The sequence below is a fragment of the Pteropus medius genome, unplaced genomic scaffold (genome assembly GCF_902729225.1).
Source record: "Pteropus medius unplaced genomic scaffold, Ma_sr-lr_union100, whole genome shotgun sequence".
In the NCBI taxonomy this organism is placed as follows: domain Eukaryota; kingdom Metazoa; phylum Chordata; class Mammalia; order Chiroptera; family Pteropodidae; genus Pteropus; species Pteropus medius.
The window spans coordinates 2,679,129-2,698,060 of record NW_024350319.1 but is presented as its reverse complement, the minus strand read 5'-3'; the positions used below and the strand labels follow the sequence as shown (position 1 = coordinate 2,698,060).

At 35.4% G+C, this 18,932-nt stretch overlaps 1 protein-coding gene and 1 non-coding gene across 2 annotated transcripts in view; one reads left to right on the top strand and one right to left on the bottom strand.

Moving 5' to 3' along the window:
- The window catches only part of SLC35D1 (solute carrier family 35 member D1), a 46,777-nt gene that overhangs the window by 18,967 nt on the left and 8,878 nt on the right, over nucleotides 1–18,932 (top strand). Inside the window, 3 exon segments of the mRNA XM_039838533.1 lie at nucleotides 9,379–9,446; nucleotides 10,611–10,689; nucleotides 13,772–13,854. Of these exon segments, the coding sequence (XP_039694467.1) occupies nucleotides 9,379–9,446; nucleotides 10,611–10,689; nucleotides 13,772–13,854 (230 nt within the window).
- LOC120583417 (5S ribosomal RNA) lies at nucleotides 17,245–17,363 on the bottom strand. Its single transcript, XR_005647792.1, has one exon. It is a non-coding gene; the product is annotated as a 5S ribosomal RNA (ribosomal RNA).

Sequence of the window (18,932 nt, the reverse complement as noted above, 5' to 3'; positions counted from 1 at the left end):
TCATGTGGAGCCATCTAGGAGAAAAAATTTAAAACATACTGCCTTGCCTTTGGTTTTCCTTAGTAGTACAGCTAGAAAGATGACAGACTGTGGAGCTGAACAAGCATTCATTAGCTGGATAATTTTGTGAAAGATACTTAACATTTCTGAGTCTGGAACATAATAAGCACTTAATAAACAGTAGCTTTTACTGTTTTTTATGCTACCTCTTTGTTGTACTGTTAGGGTCGTATTTATCCTACAGCTATACTTTCAAATGGCTGGCTGCTGCTTGTTCTGTTGCAGCCAAAGATCCATTCCTGTGGCAAATCAGAGGAATGCAGAAGTAGCCTGCTTGTGTCATAGACTGGCTTCCTCCAGAGGCAGGCTGACTATTTAGGGAAAAGAAAAATCCCATGAGAATTATTTTTCTATTTTTGAATTTTATATAAATGGAATCATATTCATGAGATTTATTTTAATATTCTACAGGTAGAGTTGTTATGTTCCCAAAGGGGACTGTGCAGTATATATTTGGGGCATTTTTCTGGATAAAATGTAATGCTCAGTGTAGTGAACCTTGGGCTTGGAGTATATGGACTCAAGTCCATACGTATTAGCTGTGTTACCTAAAGTAAGTCACTCACTGTCTTTTGGGGATAATAAATAAGGCTTGGTTTTTCTACCTCACAGGGTTGTTGTGGCAATCACATGGGGCATGTTTGCAGAAGCACTTTCTAAACTATAAAGCACTCTACAAATATAATGAAGTACTTCTTAATTACCACAGTTTATTCCTTCATTATCAGCAAACCTGACTAAACCATCTTCAGCACAGCGCCTCAAAGCCTACCATGGGGTCTGGCACGTGGTTAGGATTTAGTAGATGTCATATTGTATATTTAGATTAAAGGAGATATTTAAAGCTAAAGGAGGAAAGGGACTCTGGTGTATGGAGAAATTTGTTTGAGGCCTTTGCCAAATAACTGATTACTTTCCAGTCATAGGTCACTGATAAAAAGAAATTAAAAGTAATGTTTATATATAACAATTGACATTGTTTATTGAACTGGACCTCCTTCATGTCAGGCATTGTATCCATATTGTTTTAATTCTGATAACAACTTGACAAGATAGGACTTATTATTATTTCTCTTTTATATATATATATATATATATATATATATATATATATATATATATATATATATATATATATATATATATATATATATATAAACTAAGGTTCAGGGAATCATCAAGGTCCAACACACTGGCTTATTCTCTTAATGACTTTGGGGTAAAAGAGTAGTTTATCTGGAAAAGGAGGATAATTTAGAGTTGAGGAAAGTTCTTAGGCCTAAGATTTCTTTTATGTGATTCAGCTTGGGTAAAATAAAGTCTCTCTTATCAAGCTAATTTAACACTCATGATAGAACTGAAAGAATCCTTAATATGAATCCAGTTTAACCTCCTTCACAGAAGCTGTTTGGTGTAATGAAGCAGTGGTTAGGTGGCACAAGATATTGAGCTCTGAATCCTGGTGCACTGTATTCTTAGGTTCAATGACTTTTCCTGCAAGATACTATAACCCTCCCAAAGATGCTTCCAGTGTCCACTTGATGATTTGCTGTGTTGTGTCTTCTTCAAATAAAAATAAATAAACTGAGTGCAAAAACTGATGAGTCGTTTGTTGGTAAAATGATCTTTTACCATTATAAGAAAATTTAAAATTATATAGATTTAATACAAAACTTGAAATCTATTTGATAGCAGGTAAAAGGTATGTGGGTATATTAAAAAAAAAAAAAAAGCAAAGCTCAACTCATCTGACTGTAGCAAATGATGCTGAGCCACAGATCATTGATGTTTAATCCACCTCAACTAGTATTAGTGCCTAACACTGCCAATGCTTGGAGCTATGCAGAAGTGACATATGACGTAGTCCCTGCTATCATGGAATTTCTAGTCTTACTGGTAGAGGCCATTCTCCTGAGCCCTAGACCTGTGTTTTATTATGCTTTAATGGCTTTTCATCAGAGAGGAGGTAGTATTCATAGGTATGAAAGAGTGTAGTAGAAGACTATGCATGAATTCTTTTTATTCTTCATTTATCCAAAAGAGTTATTGAGCATCTGCTATTTGCTGATTACTTTGTTTTGTTAAGCACTGTGAATACAAACATAAACCATCAAGGCATTCACAGTGTCTGGATAGTCATGCACAGATAGTCATACACATACATAGTCATGTATATGCAATGTCAGTGATAAAAGTAGCACTTAATGTTCTAGACAGTTTGGCAGAAAAGGGACTAATGTGAAACATAAGTTTTTTGTGCAAAGCTTCCTAGTGGAAGTATCATCTGAAATAGGTTTATAATTCAAATCAGTAATTGAATGTGGTCTTTTGCTTCTAGTCATGATAGAATAACAAGGACCTGATTTACCTTCCTGCCTTAAACCTACTAGAAAACCAAACATTTATGAAAAATGTTTTTCAGACATTAGACAATAGGCAGTGAAGGATGGTTGAAAGAGAAAGGGTGAAAAGAGAAAGATGTAAAAAACTCCAAATAGAACTTTTAGGGATGCAAAACATTATAACCTGAATTGAAAAATAAAACAAGATATTAAACAGCAGATTAGGCAGTACAGAAGAAAAGATCAGTGAATTAAATAGCAATAGAAACTATCCAACATGAAACACATGGAGAAAAAAAAGACTGGAAAACAAATGAACAGATTCTTATTGACATGTGGAATAATATTAAGAGGTCTAACGTGTGTAACTATAATCCTGAAAAAACAGTAGAGGGGACAGAAAAAAGTTTTGAAGAATTAATAGATGAATTTTTTTTTAATTTGATGAAAACTCTAAACCTACACATAAAAGGAGCTCAACAAACCTTACGTAGAATAAACATAAAGGAAGCTATACCATAAAGAAGGACATTTCATAATGCTTAGAGGGTCAATATATCAAGTGGAAATAACAATCCTGAATATGTGTGTACCTGATGAGACAGCTTAAAAATAAATGAAGCTGCTCACAAATATAGAGGACAATTTGGTGATGGACAGAGGAGGAGGAGAGTTGGGGGGCTGGGAAAATGAGGTGAAAGGTTAATGAAGTACAAATTAGTAGTTGATAGTTGGTCACAGGGATGGGGAGCATGGCAGAGGGAAGGCAGTTAGTATTAATATGATGCCTAGGTGCAGGGCCAGGGGAGGGAGGGAGCAATTGGGGGGATCGTTTTATGAACTATATAGATATCTAACCAATGTACTGTATACTTGAAACTAATTTAAATAAATAAAAAATATATGTATGAAGCAAAAACTGGTAGGACAGAAAGGATAAATAGACCAATCTGCACTTATAGTTGGAAATTTTAATATTCCTCTTTTAGTAATTGATAAAACAACGAAACTGAAAGTCATTAAGGATACAGAAGACTTGAACAACACCATCAACCGTCTTGACCTAATTGACATTTATAGAACAGTCCACTCAACAAAAAAATGCACATTCTTTTCAACTACACATGGAACATTTACCAAAATAACTATATTCTGGACCATAAAACAAGTTTTAATAGTTTAAAAGAATTGTGAAATCATACAAAGTATGTCTCCTGATCAGAACAGAATTAAACTGGAAGTTAATAACAAAGATATATGGAAAATCCCCAAATATTTGGAAATAAACACCTTTAAGACAAGGGCCCAAAAAAAATCACAAGTAAAATTACAAAATATTTCTAACTGAATGAAGACCGAAACACAACATAGCAAAATTTGTGGGATACAGCTAAAGTAGTGCTTAGAGAGAAATCCATAGCTTAACCAAATGCAATTTTTAGAAGAGAAGGAAGATCTAAAATCAATGACCTGAGCCTCTCCCTTAAGAAATTAGAAAAATAGGAGCGAATTATACCCAAAGTAATAAACATCAAGAGGGTAAGAGAAGAGCAGAAATCAATGAAATAGAAAACAGAAAAATAATAGAGAAAAATCAATGATACTAAAAGCTGGTTCTTTGGAAAAAAAAAAATCAATAAAATTGCTAAACCATGGCCAATTGATCAGGACAAAAAGTGAGAGTCCACAAATTACCAATGTCAGGAATGAAAGGGACACATCATTACAGTGCCTGCACATATCGAAAGGATAATAAGGGAATATTATGAACAACATTATGCCATAAATTCAAAAACTGAGTTGAAATGGACAAATTCTTAAAAAAGACAGACTACATAATCTCACTCAAAAAAAAAAAAAAAAGATGGCATGAATGGCCCTATTAAATAAGTAAATATCTCTGTTTAATTAAAGTAATTAAATGTCCTAGTTAATAGAGTTATTTAGTCGTATTTTAAATTGGTAGTTAAGAACCTTCCCCAAAAGAAAACTCCAGGCCTCGATAACTTCACTGGAGAACTCTACAAAATATTTAAAGATGAAATGATGCCAATTCTACATAAATTCTTCCAGAGTATAGAAAAGAACATTTTCCAATTGATTTTTATGAGGCCAGCATACTCTCTACCAATAGCTGACAAAATTAAAAGAGGAGGAAAAAAAAACTATAGTCCCCTCCAAAATTCAGCAATATTAAAAGGACAGTATATCATGATCAAGTTGTGTTTAGCCCAGGAATTAAGTTTTTTTAATGTTTTAAAATCAGTCAGTGCAATTCATCATATTAGTAAGAGTAAAATAGAAGAACCATGTCAATAGAGAATACATATTTGACAAAATTTGACACTCACTTGAGTTTAAAATTCTCAGTAAACTAGGAATAGAAGGAAACTTTCTCAACCTAATAAAGGACATCTACCAAAAAAATTTATTGGTAACCTACTTAATGTTGAAAGACTGAATACCTTTTTACTAGGATTGGGAATAAGGTGGGGATGTCTGCCCTCATGTAATGTTCAATTCAATTTTATACTAGAGAACCTCATCAGTGCAATAAGGTAAGAATAAGAGATTAAAGTCATACAGATTAGAAGGGAAGAAGTAAAAATGTCTATAAAAAACATGATTATATATGTAGAACATCCTAAAGACTCTGAAAAAGAGTAATTAGAACTAATCAATTTGGCAAAGTTGTAAGATAAAAAGTCAATATATAAAAATCAACTGTACTTCCAGTACACCAGCAATGAACACTTGGAAACTAAATAATAGCATTCATAATAGCTTCAAAATTATGAAATACTCGGAAAAATTTAACAAAATATGTCAGTATCTGTACAGTGAAACTACAAAATAATACTGAGAACTTTAAAACACCTAAATAAATTATATTTATGAATATTTATGAATTGAAAGACTGATACTGTTAATTTGTCAATTCTTCCCAAATTGATCTGTAGATTCAACACGGTCCCAATCCCATAGAAGGATTTTTTTTGTAGAAATTGATAAGCTGATATTAAAATTTATATGGAGTTGCAGAGGACTTAGGACAGTCAAATCAATTTTGAAAAAGAACAGTGTTGGGGGACTTATCCTACTTGATTTGAAGAATTCTTATAAAGCTACAGTAATAAAGACAGTGTGGTATTGGATTAAGGGTAGATATAGACCAATGGAACAGAACAGAGAATTAAGAAATAGAAATAGAGCATGTGGTCAGTTTTTTTTTTTATCTAAGGTACCAAAATAAATCAATGAGGAAAGGATAATCTAACAAACGGTACTGGAACAATTTGACGTCTATATGCAAAATAAATTAACCTTGATCCTTACCTAAAAAAATTCACAAAAATAAACTTGAAAAATGTTATGAGTTGCATTGTGATCCCCCACCCCCTGTTCATATGCTGAAGTCCTACCTCCAGTACCTCAGAATGTGACCTTGTTTGGAAATAGGGTCATTGTGGATATAATTAGTTAAGATGAAGTCATACTGGAGTAGGGTGGGCCCCTAATCCAGTATCAATGATGTACTTATAAAAGGGAAAATTTGGACACAGGCAGTCACATAGCGGGAATGCCATGAGAACATGAAGGCAGACATCAGAGCGATGCCTATAAAAACTAAGGAACACCAAAGATTGCCAGTAAATCACCAGAAGCTAGAGGGGAGGCATGTAACAGAGTCTCTCACTGTGTTTGGAAGGAACCAGCCCTGCTGGCACCTCGATCTGGGTCTTCTAGCATCTAGAACTGTAAGACAGTAAATTTCTGTTGTTTAAGCCATTCGGTTTGTGGTACTTTGTTATAGCAGCCCTTGCAAATTAATACAAAAAGGACCATAGACCTAAGCATAGAGCTAAAGCTATAAAACTAGAAGAAAACATAGGAGAAAAATCTTTGACTTTGGGTTAGACCCAGGTTTCATAGAAAAGTCATAAAAGCAAGAATTATAAAATACAATTGATAAGTTAGACTATCGAAATTAACTATGTTTTTAAGAAATGCTGTTAAGAAAATGAAAAGGCAAGCCACAGACTGGGAGAAAATATTTACATAATCATATATATTTGATTAAGGACTTGTAGCCAGAATATATTAAAAAAAAAAAATGCTCTTACAACTCAGTAATAAGACAATGTAAATAATATTTGGAAAATATTTAGACAGTCACCAAAGAAGCAATACTGATGGCACATAAGCACATTAAAAGGTGCTCAACCTCAGTAGTCATTAGAGAAATACAAATTAAAATTACAATGAAATATTACTTACTTACTAGAGTTGTCTCAAACTGTTCCAAGTGTTGGTGAGAATGTAGGGCAATGAGAACTCATACAATGCTACTGGGAGTACAAAATAGTATAGTTACTTTGGAAAACAGTTTAAGTTTCTTATAAAGTTAAAGACATATTTACTAAAAGAGCCAGCTATCCCATTTTCTATTTACAAAAGAGAAATAAAAACATGTTCACAGAGAAACTTGTATTTAGAGGTTCAGTACAGCTTTGAAAGAAGCCAGACATAAAAGAGAATATACTGGGAAAGGGAGGAGGGGGAATATTTTTTAAAAATAAAATGTTTAAAAAAAAAAAGTGTAACATTGGCACTGGAATAAACAAATTTAGAGAACAGAAAAAAAAGTATATACTGTACAATCCTATTTATATGAAATTATTGAACAGCTAAACTCTGGTAACATAAAGTAGATCGACGGTAGACAGGAGCTGTAAATGGGGAGAGAGGATTGACTGTAAAGGGGCAGGTGGGAACTTTCTAAGGTGCTTAATATTTTTTTCCAGCTTTACTGAGATGTAATTGACATATAACATTGTATAAGTTTAAGGTGTAAAACCTATCGATTTGACACAATTAAATATTGCAGAATGATTACTATAGTAGCATTAGTTAATACTTCCATCACCTCACATAATTGCCATTTCTTTTTTGTGTTGTGAACATTTAAGATCTACTCTGTTACCAGCTTTCGAGTAGACAATACAGTATCGTTAACTGTACTGCCATGCTGTACATTAGATCCCCAGAACTTACTTATCTTATAACTGGAAGTTCGTACCCTTTGACCTTCATCAACATTGTTCCACTCCTACCCCCCAGCCTTGGCAGCCACCATTTTAGTCTCTTCCTATCTGCACTCACAGATATCATTTTGAGACCCTGATTTTATTTCCTTTGGATACATGCCAGAAGTAGAATTCCTGAATCATATGGTAGTACTATTTTTAATTTTTTGAGGAACCTCAATACTGTTTTCCATCATGGCTCTACCAGTTTACATTCCTCCCAGTAGTATGCAAGGGTTTCCTTTTCTCCACCCTTGCCAGCTCTTGTTATCTCGTCTTTTTAATAGTAGCCATTCTAACAAGCGTGAGGTGATATCTCATTGTGCTTTTGATTTGCATTTCCCTGATGATTAATGATGTTGAGCACCTTTTCACGTACCTGCTGTCCATTTGTATGTCTTCTTTGGAAAAATGTCTGTTTAGTTCCTTTGTCCATTTTTTAATTGGGTTTGTGTTTTGCTCTTCTACGTTTTTTATAAATTTTGGATGTTAATCCCTTTTCAGATATATGGTTTACAGATATTTTTTCCCCATTTAATAGGTTGCCTTTTCATTTTGTTTATTGTTTCTTTTGTTGTGCAGAAGCTGTTTAGTCTGACGTATTCATTCTTATTTATTTTTACTTTTGTTGTTCGTGCTTTTGGTATCATATCAAAAGTGTTGTCAAGACCAGTGTCATGGAGCTTTTCTCCTATGTTTTCTTCTAGAAGTTTTGTGGTTCTAGGCCAAAATTTCTTTATCATGATTGTAATGGTGGTTACATGACTATATACATTTGTCAAGACTCATTGAATTATACACTTAAAATTGATGAATTTTATTTTTGATATATTATGCCTCAACAAAGAAATGACCGTAAACTGAAAGTCTGCTGCCTGTCAAGTGCTGTGTTAGGAATATGATTAGATAAATGTGATATGTGTCCTTTTTCTAGGGAGCTCACAGTCTATAGACATAGTGTAGAAAGATTTTTGTAGTTCAGAGATAAGAGCCCTATAGAGAAGTATATTTGCTGAGGTACGAAGGAAGGAGTTCTTGATCAGGGAAAACCTCACAGAGGAGCTGCTTGACCTCTAGTGTGATGGGTGAACAGGAGTCAGATAAGTGTTGAGGGGAAGGGCATTCCAGGCAAAGGCATGTGGGTGTGAAACTGCATGTTATGTCTTATAAGCCACCAGGAGTCTAGTATTGTTGGAGCCCTGGAGCTGTGAGATTTATGTTGAAGTGGCAAGAGTTGAAGCTGGACAGGTTGTCAGAGATAGCAAGTGAAATGTTTCTTGGATTTGCTTATCAAACTCATATTGCAAGAGAAATAATATACTTGAGAAAGAAACCCTCTCTCTTGGATAAGAGATGAGATAATCAGTGCATCCATTCATGTTCCTTCATTCCTTTGCTTTTGATTTAAAAAACAAAACAACAAAAACCTTGCTTTTATAATCAGCTATTTTAAAATACTAATTTTTCCTGGACTGACCTCAGCTGAATTTGTATAACTAAGGCTATACTTGAGCTTTCACTTGTTACAGTGAGGAAGTATGTTTTAATGTTTGAGAAAGCCTTTACCACTAGCCATCTGGGAGAACTGCTGAGGTTTGCTGGATGTGGCATGTGCCTTCAAGCAGATACCAGTTTCTTTTTACCAACAGAGAAAAGTACTAAATCTCCCTCACATTACATTTTGGAAAGGAGAAAACCTGAAACTGCTTATTGGTTTAACTCCATATATATGAAATTCTTGAATGTCACTCTCTATCCTTGGAGGGATGCAGGGAAATGTATGTATGTGTATGCATCGTGGGAACAAGCACACAGGATTTTGATTAACAAGTGGGACAACTGACTTTGAAGACCTGCTCTAACATTCAGTGCTTTCTCATATATTACAGGCAGTGGATTTTGAAGGTTGGGCTGACACCCTCTTTCTTCTGCAGTTCACTCTCTCTTGTGTGATGGGGTAAGCCTTTGCTGTCTTGTTAGCAGATAGTTTTCCTAGCAAAATGTGTTCTAGGGTCCTTTTGTCTCATTCCTCATTCCCATTCTGTCTCTTTAGTGTATCAACTTAGGATAGTTAAATCTTCAGATTCAGGTAGTTCAGTAGCCCTTAGGAATGTGCCCTGAGGGCAACTAAACTGAGCCCAAAGTCATGCTTAGAAGGATGGAGAAAAACAAACTAATTTTATCCAATAATCTAGTACATGATAAGCATCATTATATTTTGGCATTATTTTCACCATTTTATTTTGTGCATTATTTTATTTTATTTCTATGTTGACCATTTGGCAGATATTGTCCTTTTACCTATGAGAAAGCAGATTCAGAACTCAAGTAAATTGTCTAAGTTTTCACAATTTGTAGATAGTGGTGGCAGCCCTTGAATTTGGAACTGTTTGACTCCTAACTAGGTTGTCTTCTTCTTAGAAGAGTATATGTAGAAGGCTAAAGGGTGTCGGCAAATGAGCCTTTTCTCTTCACCTCCATATTTCCTAATGTGTTTTGTCTTCAGTCAGTTCAGTTCATATTTATGACTGGATCTGGCATAGGCTCGGTGCAGAGTGAGTGGGTGCTTCAAAATAAAATTGATATGGTGCCTTAGTACTGAGCACTTAGTACTCGGAAGCCTCATTGTAAATCTGGGAGTTCCAACTGCTGCCACTTAGTTGTTAAGTGAACCTGTGTCCCCTCTTAAAGTAGTTCTAATTTGTTTTCCTTCCATCCTTAAGAATCCCTCTTATCTTCACCCTGGTTCAAAGATCATGTTGTCCTAATGGGAAGTGCACACCTGAGCCAGGGTTTTTATGAGCACTGGCCTTTCTGTCTAGGTTAGGTGAATTAGTAGGAATATGATCTAAAGAGAGTACTCATTATGAATGATGGTGTCAGGGTTTTGGTAAAGGTAGCTGGGGAAAACGCCTCGTCAGTAAGTGGACATGTGGTTCTTTTTAATGAAATTTTTAAAAATCTGAAGCTGCAGGACAAGCAGCGGTGAGGTAGGGAAGGTCAGTCAGTTATTGAGTAGAATGTGCTAGAATGGCTAACATTGATTGTTTCTCTTGGCTAGAGATTATTATAAAAGTAAGCAACTAGATCTTATAAGAGACCTCTTTCTTCTTCATTCCAGGTTTATCTTGATGTATGCCACAGTACTCTGCACTCAGTATAATTCTGCTCTTACAACTACAATAGTTGGGTGTATTAAGGTGAGTTGAGAAAACTCTGTTATCTTTTGGGTACCTGCTTTATTTGAAAGCTATTCCTCTAAAATAAGTCTGGTTATGGCCTTCAGCCCCATAAGCCTTATTTCCTTGCATATTTTTTTGATAGTTTGACAAATTGTGGTAATGGTTTCTGAAATAGTCTTTAAGAACTTGGGGAGGGCATAACCTCTACTTTCAGGCAACTTAGCTGTGAGGAATATAGGAAAAGGAAAATATGTTAGAGTAGAGGAAGAAGGACTAGGCCTATTTCTGACAGGGCAAATGACTAGCTCAGTAGTGAGAGGCCTGTCCCTTTAACCCTTAATGAGAACTGTTCTGTTCTCTGCCTCACCGAGTTCTGGCTGTTTTGTAGAGCGAGGAGGCCTGCCAGAAGCTAATCAAGGGAGTTTTCCTATGAGTGAGCCAAACCATAAATGGCCCACTTTTAAAAGCTGTGTCTAACATTTCCAGTGATGTCATTTCCCCCTGATCCATTTTATTTGAAGGAGTCTCATCTGTCTTCAGCCAGGAGAGTCAAGCTGCCTTGAATATTGAACTAAAGTTAGTGGCTTGAAGCCTGAGTCCTCTTTCATCTGATTTTGTGATTCTAGTGCTTTAAGATCCAGGAGGCCATAGCATGCCTGAATTCCAAATGAATTAGCAAGGTAGGCTTGCTTTCTTTAAAAAAAAAGGTAAAACAGAAAGAGGTAGAGTTTTAGATCATTTAGGGAAGAGTGCAGTTGCCCTTGGGACTTCCTTTATGATCCTCTGTTTATCAGTAGTGAGAGAAAGGTTTACAGAGGTAAAGTTTTTACTGCTCTGCTATGTTTCCCATGGACAGGTGTCCACCTGACGTTATGTTAGAACTAGATTTGAGTTCAAACTTCAGAAAGTCTGTGACTTTAGATCATGACATTGGAGTGTTTAGTGTGAATAGAATTTTAAATTAAGCTAATAACAAGTCAGTTGTGTGAATTCCCATGAGAGCAAGAGATAGTTAATCTAGACAAGCCTTTAAGGTCTGAGCTGGCTGAGGCAAATTTAGCCCCCAAATTAGCTCTCAGCTTTGTTTCATTTTTGTAAAGTAAACGCTTTAAGAGCAAAGTGGATGGCTTGCATCTTCAGAAAAAGAATAGCAAGAACATGAGAGACAGGGCAGTTTGTACCATGTTTTTAGCCAAGAAGAAGGATGGTACAGGAAAGCCTATGTTTAATTTTATTAACTAAATCTACTTGCTTAGAATTTCTTAGTGTACTTTATCATTATCAGCATGGGGTACAGATAAAGTCATGCTCTCATTAATATAAAGTCCAGTACTTTTCTTTTGATATTTCCTCCTCCCTATAGAACCCTATGGATTTAGTCCAAAGAAATCAGTTTTACTTCTAGAAGGAGGGAAAAAGCTAGATTGTCTGATTAGTTAGCAGTCACTTTGCTTCTCACTGCTATGTGGTATCGCTGTTGAAGATTGTCTTATACCTTCCAACAGATGAGAGTACGCTGATGCCCTTGCTGTTTCAGAGTCCCACAGACCACAGTGGAGCTTCTTTCATTAGCCTCCCAGTTAAAACCCTTTTAACTCAGTCATTGTTCCAAAAGAGGCTTTAATCATCTTTCTGTGCTTGAGGATCCTAACCCTACAAACCCTTGGGTCAGCATTCCTTATTTCTTTTAAGTATGATGGGAGAATTATTTAGGATAACTAGTTAAAAATGGAAATTCCTAGGCCCACTTCAGATATACTGAATCATAATCTCTAAAGTAGAGCCTGAAAATTATCATTTTTAACAAGGTTTCCAGATGATTTTCAGAATACTAAAGTTCGAGAATTGCAGGCTTAGTTTTGAGGTACCAGCAGACACTCTTCTGTGCTTCCTGGTTAGTTCTGCTTTGGGGGCATTGGTATCTTTTCCTGACAGCAAACCTTGGTTAGAATGCCCTAACGTATATTTACATTTTTCTAACTTCTGATTGATTTTATGCAATAAGGATTGGGTTCTCTATCTTTTCTCTTTCTGAAGTTCTTTGGGTGATTTATATAGATTTATCTATCTTCTCCTTGATCTGTTTTCCAAGAGAGGTTCTATTACACATTTTCCGAAGTTGCCTACTGTGACATGTTATTTCCTTTTATCTTTTCCACTCAAATAATAAAAAGATCTGCTCTAAGGTAACTTGTTCTATCTTTAGGCTTGAAAGAGGATGACATAATACTGAATGCTCAAACGGTACTGATTATAAATACAATTTTGAAACACTAGGGCACTTTACTTGCTGCTTCATAGGCCTGATCTAGGAAAGCCCAGGTACTAAAAATAAAAATATTTGTGACTTTTACCATTTATGGAAGTTTTAAAAGAGAGTTTAGGGAAGAACTGAATAATAGTTTAGACTTTGGAAGATTGTATTTCACCTTTGCAGTCTGAGGATAATTAAAGAGGAGCCAGATAAACATGAGATGTTTACCCCTGGGAGTTTAAGGAAGTGTTAGGAGAGGTGATTTTAGGTATGCTACTTTTAGATGACCTCCCAGGTGTTTTTTTAAGAAACCAGGGACTAGTCTTCTAAAAACTCTCTTTATGTTGGTAAACTCCCCACCATCTCCTTTATCTTTTTCAAAAAAGAGAAAAATTCTTGCATATAAGCAGAATTTCCTTCTTTACTCTCCCCTTACAAGTCAACAGTTATCTTAATGGGAAGAAAAAGCATTCTTTTCTAAGATTGCTGAATGTACCTTAGTGTTTTCTACCCCTAGTAACAGCAGTGTTTCTCTACTTAGATTTATAATGTCAGCCCAGACCACAGGGCAGAGAAAGTTTGATAAATCTTGTTAGTATTTTTCAAGCTTGGTGAAAGCATTTAGTTTCTGGAGAGATCGAATGGGGAGAGGTTAATGATATGGTTTCCTTATTAGTGTCCTTGCTCTTGCTACATTCATTTTAGAATTGATGGGTCTTTGTTGTTTTCTGCTTATATGTTTTTGTATTTTAAGGATAGGTATTTGGGTCATAGCATAGATGAGTTAATATGAATATTGAAAAAGCTCAGTTAAACCTGTGTAACAGTGTATTGCCTTTTTTGTAGAATATATTAATAACTTATATTGGAATGGTCTTTGGTGGAGATTATATTTTCACATGGACAAACTTCATTGGCCTAAATATTAGGTAAGTAAAAATATTTAAATATCACTTTGACAAGTGGGATTTAGATACTCAAACTGTGTCACAGTAAGGTTGGGCTATTTAATGGCAAATTTGTTTATTTATTAAACAAACATTTATGGAATACCTGCAGTGTACTGTATATTTAATATCTTTAGGTAATGCTTTTTAAGAAAGAGGGAGAAAATGGTTTTATTTTTTATGCACAATATTTGGGGAATCTTTTCTGGAAATTGAACTTCTTTTACTTAGCCTTCAAAGAACAGTCCTTTATTTATTTTGCTAGATGGTAGTACGGTGTTCTCAAGAAAATTCAAGGTTAGAGTATCAGCTCTGTAAGAAATGCTTTATATATGTTTGACCTTGAACATAACACTGTATTTCTTTAGACTTTATTTATCTCCATTGATGATGAGGGTGACTTGTATGAAAGATCTTTTTCAGCTCAAGAATTTTGAATCTCGTGGTTTTAAATACTATTTATATGCTTAAAAATTCTCAAATTTGTGTTTGGGAAGATTGCTGTCCTGAACTCAGACTTGTATGTCTAACAGCCCACCTGACATCTCTAGCTGACATGTCCAAAACTAAACTCCTTTCATTTCCTCCAAAGTCCGTTCCAGCCAAAGCCTCGCATCTCAGTTGATGGAGACTCCAACCCTCTAGACTTTCAGTTCAGAAACCTTGGAGTCATCTCGACTCTTCAATCGTATACACAACATCCAATGTGTTAGCAAATTCTCTTGGCTCTCCCTTCAGAATATATCCATAAAAGGACCACTTCTCACCATCTGCACTGCTTCCATCATAATCTAAGCCACCAACATCCCTTGCTGCTGCCTTGTCTTCTATACTTGTCCTTGGTTTGGTTCATTCTCACCCTAACACCCCTAGGCAATTCTCATCTGAGTAGACATTGTGTTCCTTGTGAAAAGTGTCAGAACACGTCACTCTTATTTTTACCCTGCACTCCTACCCTATGTCTGTCCATGTCCCAAAGTCCTGACAAAGCCCTACAAGATCTATCTCCTCTTTACCTCTCCAGTTTTAGCTCTTGCTTCTCTTCTCTCTCACCCACCCCATCCACACAGACCTCCTTGCCATTCCTTTAGAATTCTGGGCAGAATCTCACTGTAGGGCCTTGGGATAGGACGTTTCCTCTGCCTGGAACACTAACTGCCAAATACTTGCATGGCTAAGTCCTTTACACCTATATATTTTTGCTCAACTGTTACCTTTTCAAGGAAGTTTTCCCTGACTACCTTATTTAAAATTGGAGCCTCCTTTTTCATTTCTGATACTCCAAACCCTCTTATTCTGCTTTTTTATTTATCTTTTCCAGAACTTATCTCTCTCTAATATACCATATAATTTTCTTATTTGTATTTATTCCCTATTTTCTATCTCCTCTGCTAGAATATAATTTCCATGAGGGTAGGCATCTTTGTCTATATTGATCATTCAAGTTTCCAAGGCTCCTACAATGCCCAGTAGTTGCTTAATAAATATTTGCTTGATGAATTCTATATGGATTGGTGAAAAATCACTTTGGAAACATAGCTCTCTATTAGAATATGGTATTAGTATCATCTTTTTAATGTGCAGCAAATTATATAACCTCTCTGAGCTTTTATTTCTTCAAATATAAATACTCTACTTTCCTTATGGATCAATATGAGAATTTAACACTAATATTATTAATAGGTTAATAATTCATTGTTACCCCTTTGATATCTGTTTGCCACTATTGTTGTTTATCTTTTAGAGGAAAAATCATTTGTTATTTGTTGGGGTAGGAGTTTGTGGAAGGGTGAGTATATACACATATACCTAAGGATTGCATCGTATAGAACTGTTTCTTTCATTAATATTTGTGAGAAGATCCAAGATTTAAAGGGGCAACATGGTAAACCAGTTCTGACTTTGGATGTAGCCTGAGTTTCATTCATTTCTAAATATCTGGAATAAAGAATCATTATGACACAACAGAGACCTGACTAAGAGATGCCTTTGTTTTTTGGTCCCCTTCAAATAAATAACCCGATAGCCAAAATGAAGTAAAAGCTTCTGTTTGCATTTTCGGACCTCTACAGTTCAAATCTCTTATAATACCATCTAAAAAGGTTAGGTATCTTTTTTCACATTGCAGGCTATTAAAAAAAATTAAGTGTCTGAGTATGTTGAAATATCACAACTTATGTCAGCTTAATATATGTCAAATCTAACATCTTGAAAATGCTCCCAGTGGAATTTCTTTTTGTGTCAGGTAGTATATTATAGTTTTGGTTAAACAGTACCATTTTGCTAGCAAGGTTGATTGAATAGGAGGACATCATTGGTACTTGCTATTCTTATGTAGTATTTTTAATAATTTCTAATTGCTTTCACATTTTATTGTAATAAATTTTACATGCCGTATCTCTTTAATCCATGTTTTATTACAAGGCTAGGGAGAATATGTGATGTATTTAGTCAGCCACTCAGCATTTAAATTATTTGCAGCATTGGAATTAAAATCCAGGTGACCTTCTATTCAAATACTATTTCCATTATAGTGTGCTTGTCAACTTTAGTAAAAGAAAATATATATTGTATAATTTTTTTCATTTTCTTCGTAAAATGAAAAATGGTTTTATTGTTTACATTTTCTTCACTTCCACTAGTTATTAAGCAGACTCACAGGATATGCACATTTCTTCTTCTTTTTTTTTTAAGGTAAATAAGAAACTTAAGGTGGCTACTTACTAGATTTTACTTTGGGAATGGTATCATTCCATCCCTGGCTGACTACACTTTGAAGGAAATCACTAATTGAACTGTATTTTAAAGGAGTCTCTGATTAAACCCAGATACATCTAGCTCCCCTCCATCCTGCCTAGTCTCTTTATCGTTTTAAGAAAAGTTTAAAAAGCTCTCTCTCTGGTACGATTCAAGTGCAATAAGTGGAGGTTTGCATTGGTAGCTTCTCCATTCCATCCAAATTTGATTCTATGATTTAAGGAGGCATTTTTTTCAGTAGGGCTCTTATTGAGAGGCCGATTGTCTTCAACTCCCCTAAATGTCCTTTTTCAGTGGCCAAGCCCAAAAAAGTACAGAGAGAGCGGAGAATGAATGGCGAAGGGTGGTGACAGAGCATGCCTCTGTACTTCTGTTAGTGCCTGGGCTCTGGTCTGTGGCTTTGACCTGAATATGTAGCCTTTCCAGTTAATGACATCATCATCCTCATAACTGCTCAGACTGGAGTTCTTAGAATCTCTGGAACTCACCTTTATCTTTGATTCTTTTCATTCATTCATTCATTTATTCATTCATTTAATTTTTTAGGTAAGGCAACCCTTGGGTTGACCTCACAGATTGCAAGGACCTTGTCAGCTTACAATCCTTTATTTTTCACGCCTACAGCACCTGGTCTTCCTGGGTGGTCTCCCATCCAAGTACTAACCAGGCCTGACCCTGCTTAGCTTCCGAGATCAGAGGAGATCGGGCTTGTTCAGGGTAGCATGGCCGTAGACCTTTTTCTTCCATTTAAAAAAAAATTAAAATTTATCCCTTTTAGTGTAGTTTTACAAATTTTGACAAATGCATACAGTCATGTAATTACCATACCACATTCAAGACAGGAAACAGTTGTATACTCTTCCAAATCTCCCCCTGTCCTTTTGCTTTGAACCTCTTCCCCTACCCTCTGCCTCTGATAAGTATCTGTTTTCTATCCATATAATGTTCAGAATGTCATATAATGATACATAATATGTAGCTTTCGGTTTGACTTCTTTCACTTAACATATTGCATTTGCATTCTATGTTGCATTTTAGATTTTATATTGCATATATCACTAGTTTGTCCCTTTTTATTGCTGAGTAGTATTCCATTATAGATATAGCACTGTTTTTTTTATCCATTCTTAAGTTGAAAGACATTTGGGTAGTTTCCATTTTTTTACCTGTTTTGTGTTAGCTGATTAAACATCTGCTTAGAAGTTTGTATATGAACAGAAGTTTTTATTTTACTTGGGGTAAATACTGAGGAGTAGAATTCTTGGGATGTATAGTAAGTGTATGTTCATAGGAAATTTCTAAGCTTTTTTCAAAAGTGTCTATACCATTTAGGTTATTCTAAAACTTCTAGGTAGACAAAATGGTTCACATCCTGGCCAGACTTCTGTGACTAAAGTATTTTTAAAGTATGTGCACAGACCAGCACTTACCTTAGTATAGAAAGAACATAAATAGATATCTGGGAAGACAAGAGATTTTGTTTGTTGAGTACCTAGTAGATGATGGCCATCTTTATCGTATCATCTCATTTAATCATACCCCAGTTTACATGATAACGAAATTGAGAGAGAGGTGAAATAACTTGGCCAAGATCACACAGCTACCATAGTAAGATGCAGAGCTGAGATTCTAACCTTAATCTGACTATAAAAATAATGCCCCATGATTGAGCCCTCTGAGGGCACATAGGATAAGAGATTAAAATGGCCCCTCTTTGTTTTGAACATTTCCAAAGTCTCCTTCCTGCCTTACTACTGATTTGTCTTTATTCTGTCTCCCTTTGCAGGGAGAGTAAGAATCAAAATTGTTGAACCCTTACTTTATATATATTAAAGGAAGCGACTATTTAGTGCATGTAAAGCTGTAGGCTAATATTTATCCTTCGAAAATGTGTTATCTAACTAGGAAGATTCATTTATTCATAAACAAGTGTATAGTAGGTACCTGCCAGCTACCAAACATTGTTTTAGGCAATGGAGATAGAGCTGCTGTAAAAACTCATCAAAACCCCTACCCTTTGTATAGTTTTCCTTCTGGTAGAGGATATAGAAAATAAGTGAAGAGATAAATAAATGAGAGAACTATTTGCTGGTGGTAAATGTTAGCTGTACTGGAGAAAAATATAGCAGGGAAGGGGGCATATGGAGTATTGGGGGTGGGGGCACTTACTGAGAGGGTTACATTTTGTGTAAAGACCTAGAAACTGGAGAGAATGAGTCACATCGATCTATGGAGCGAAGAGAAAGTGAACAGGCCCTGAATCGGTAGTGTGCCTGGTGTGTTCAGGGAACAACAAAGAGGCC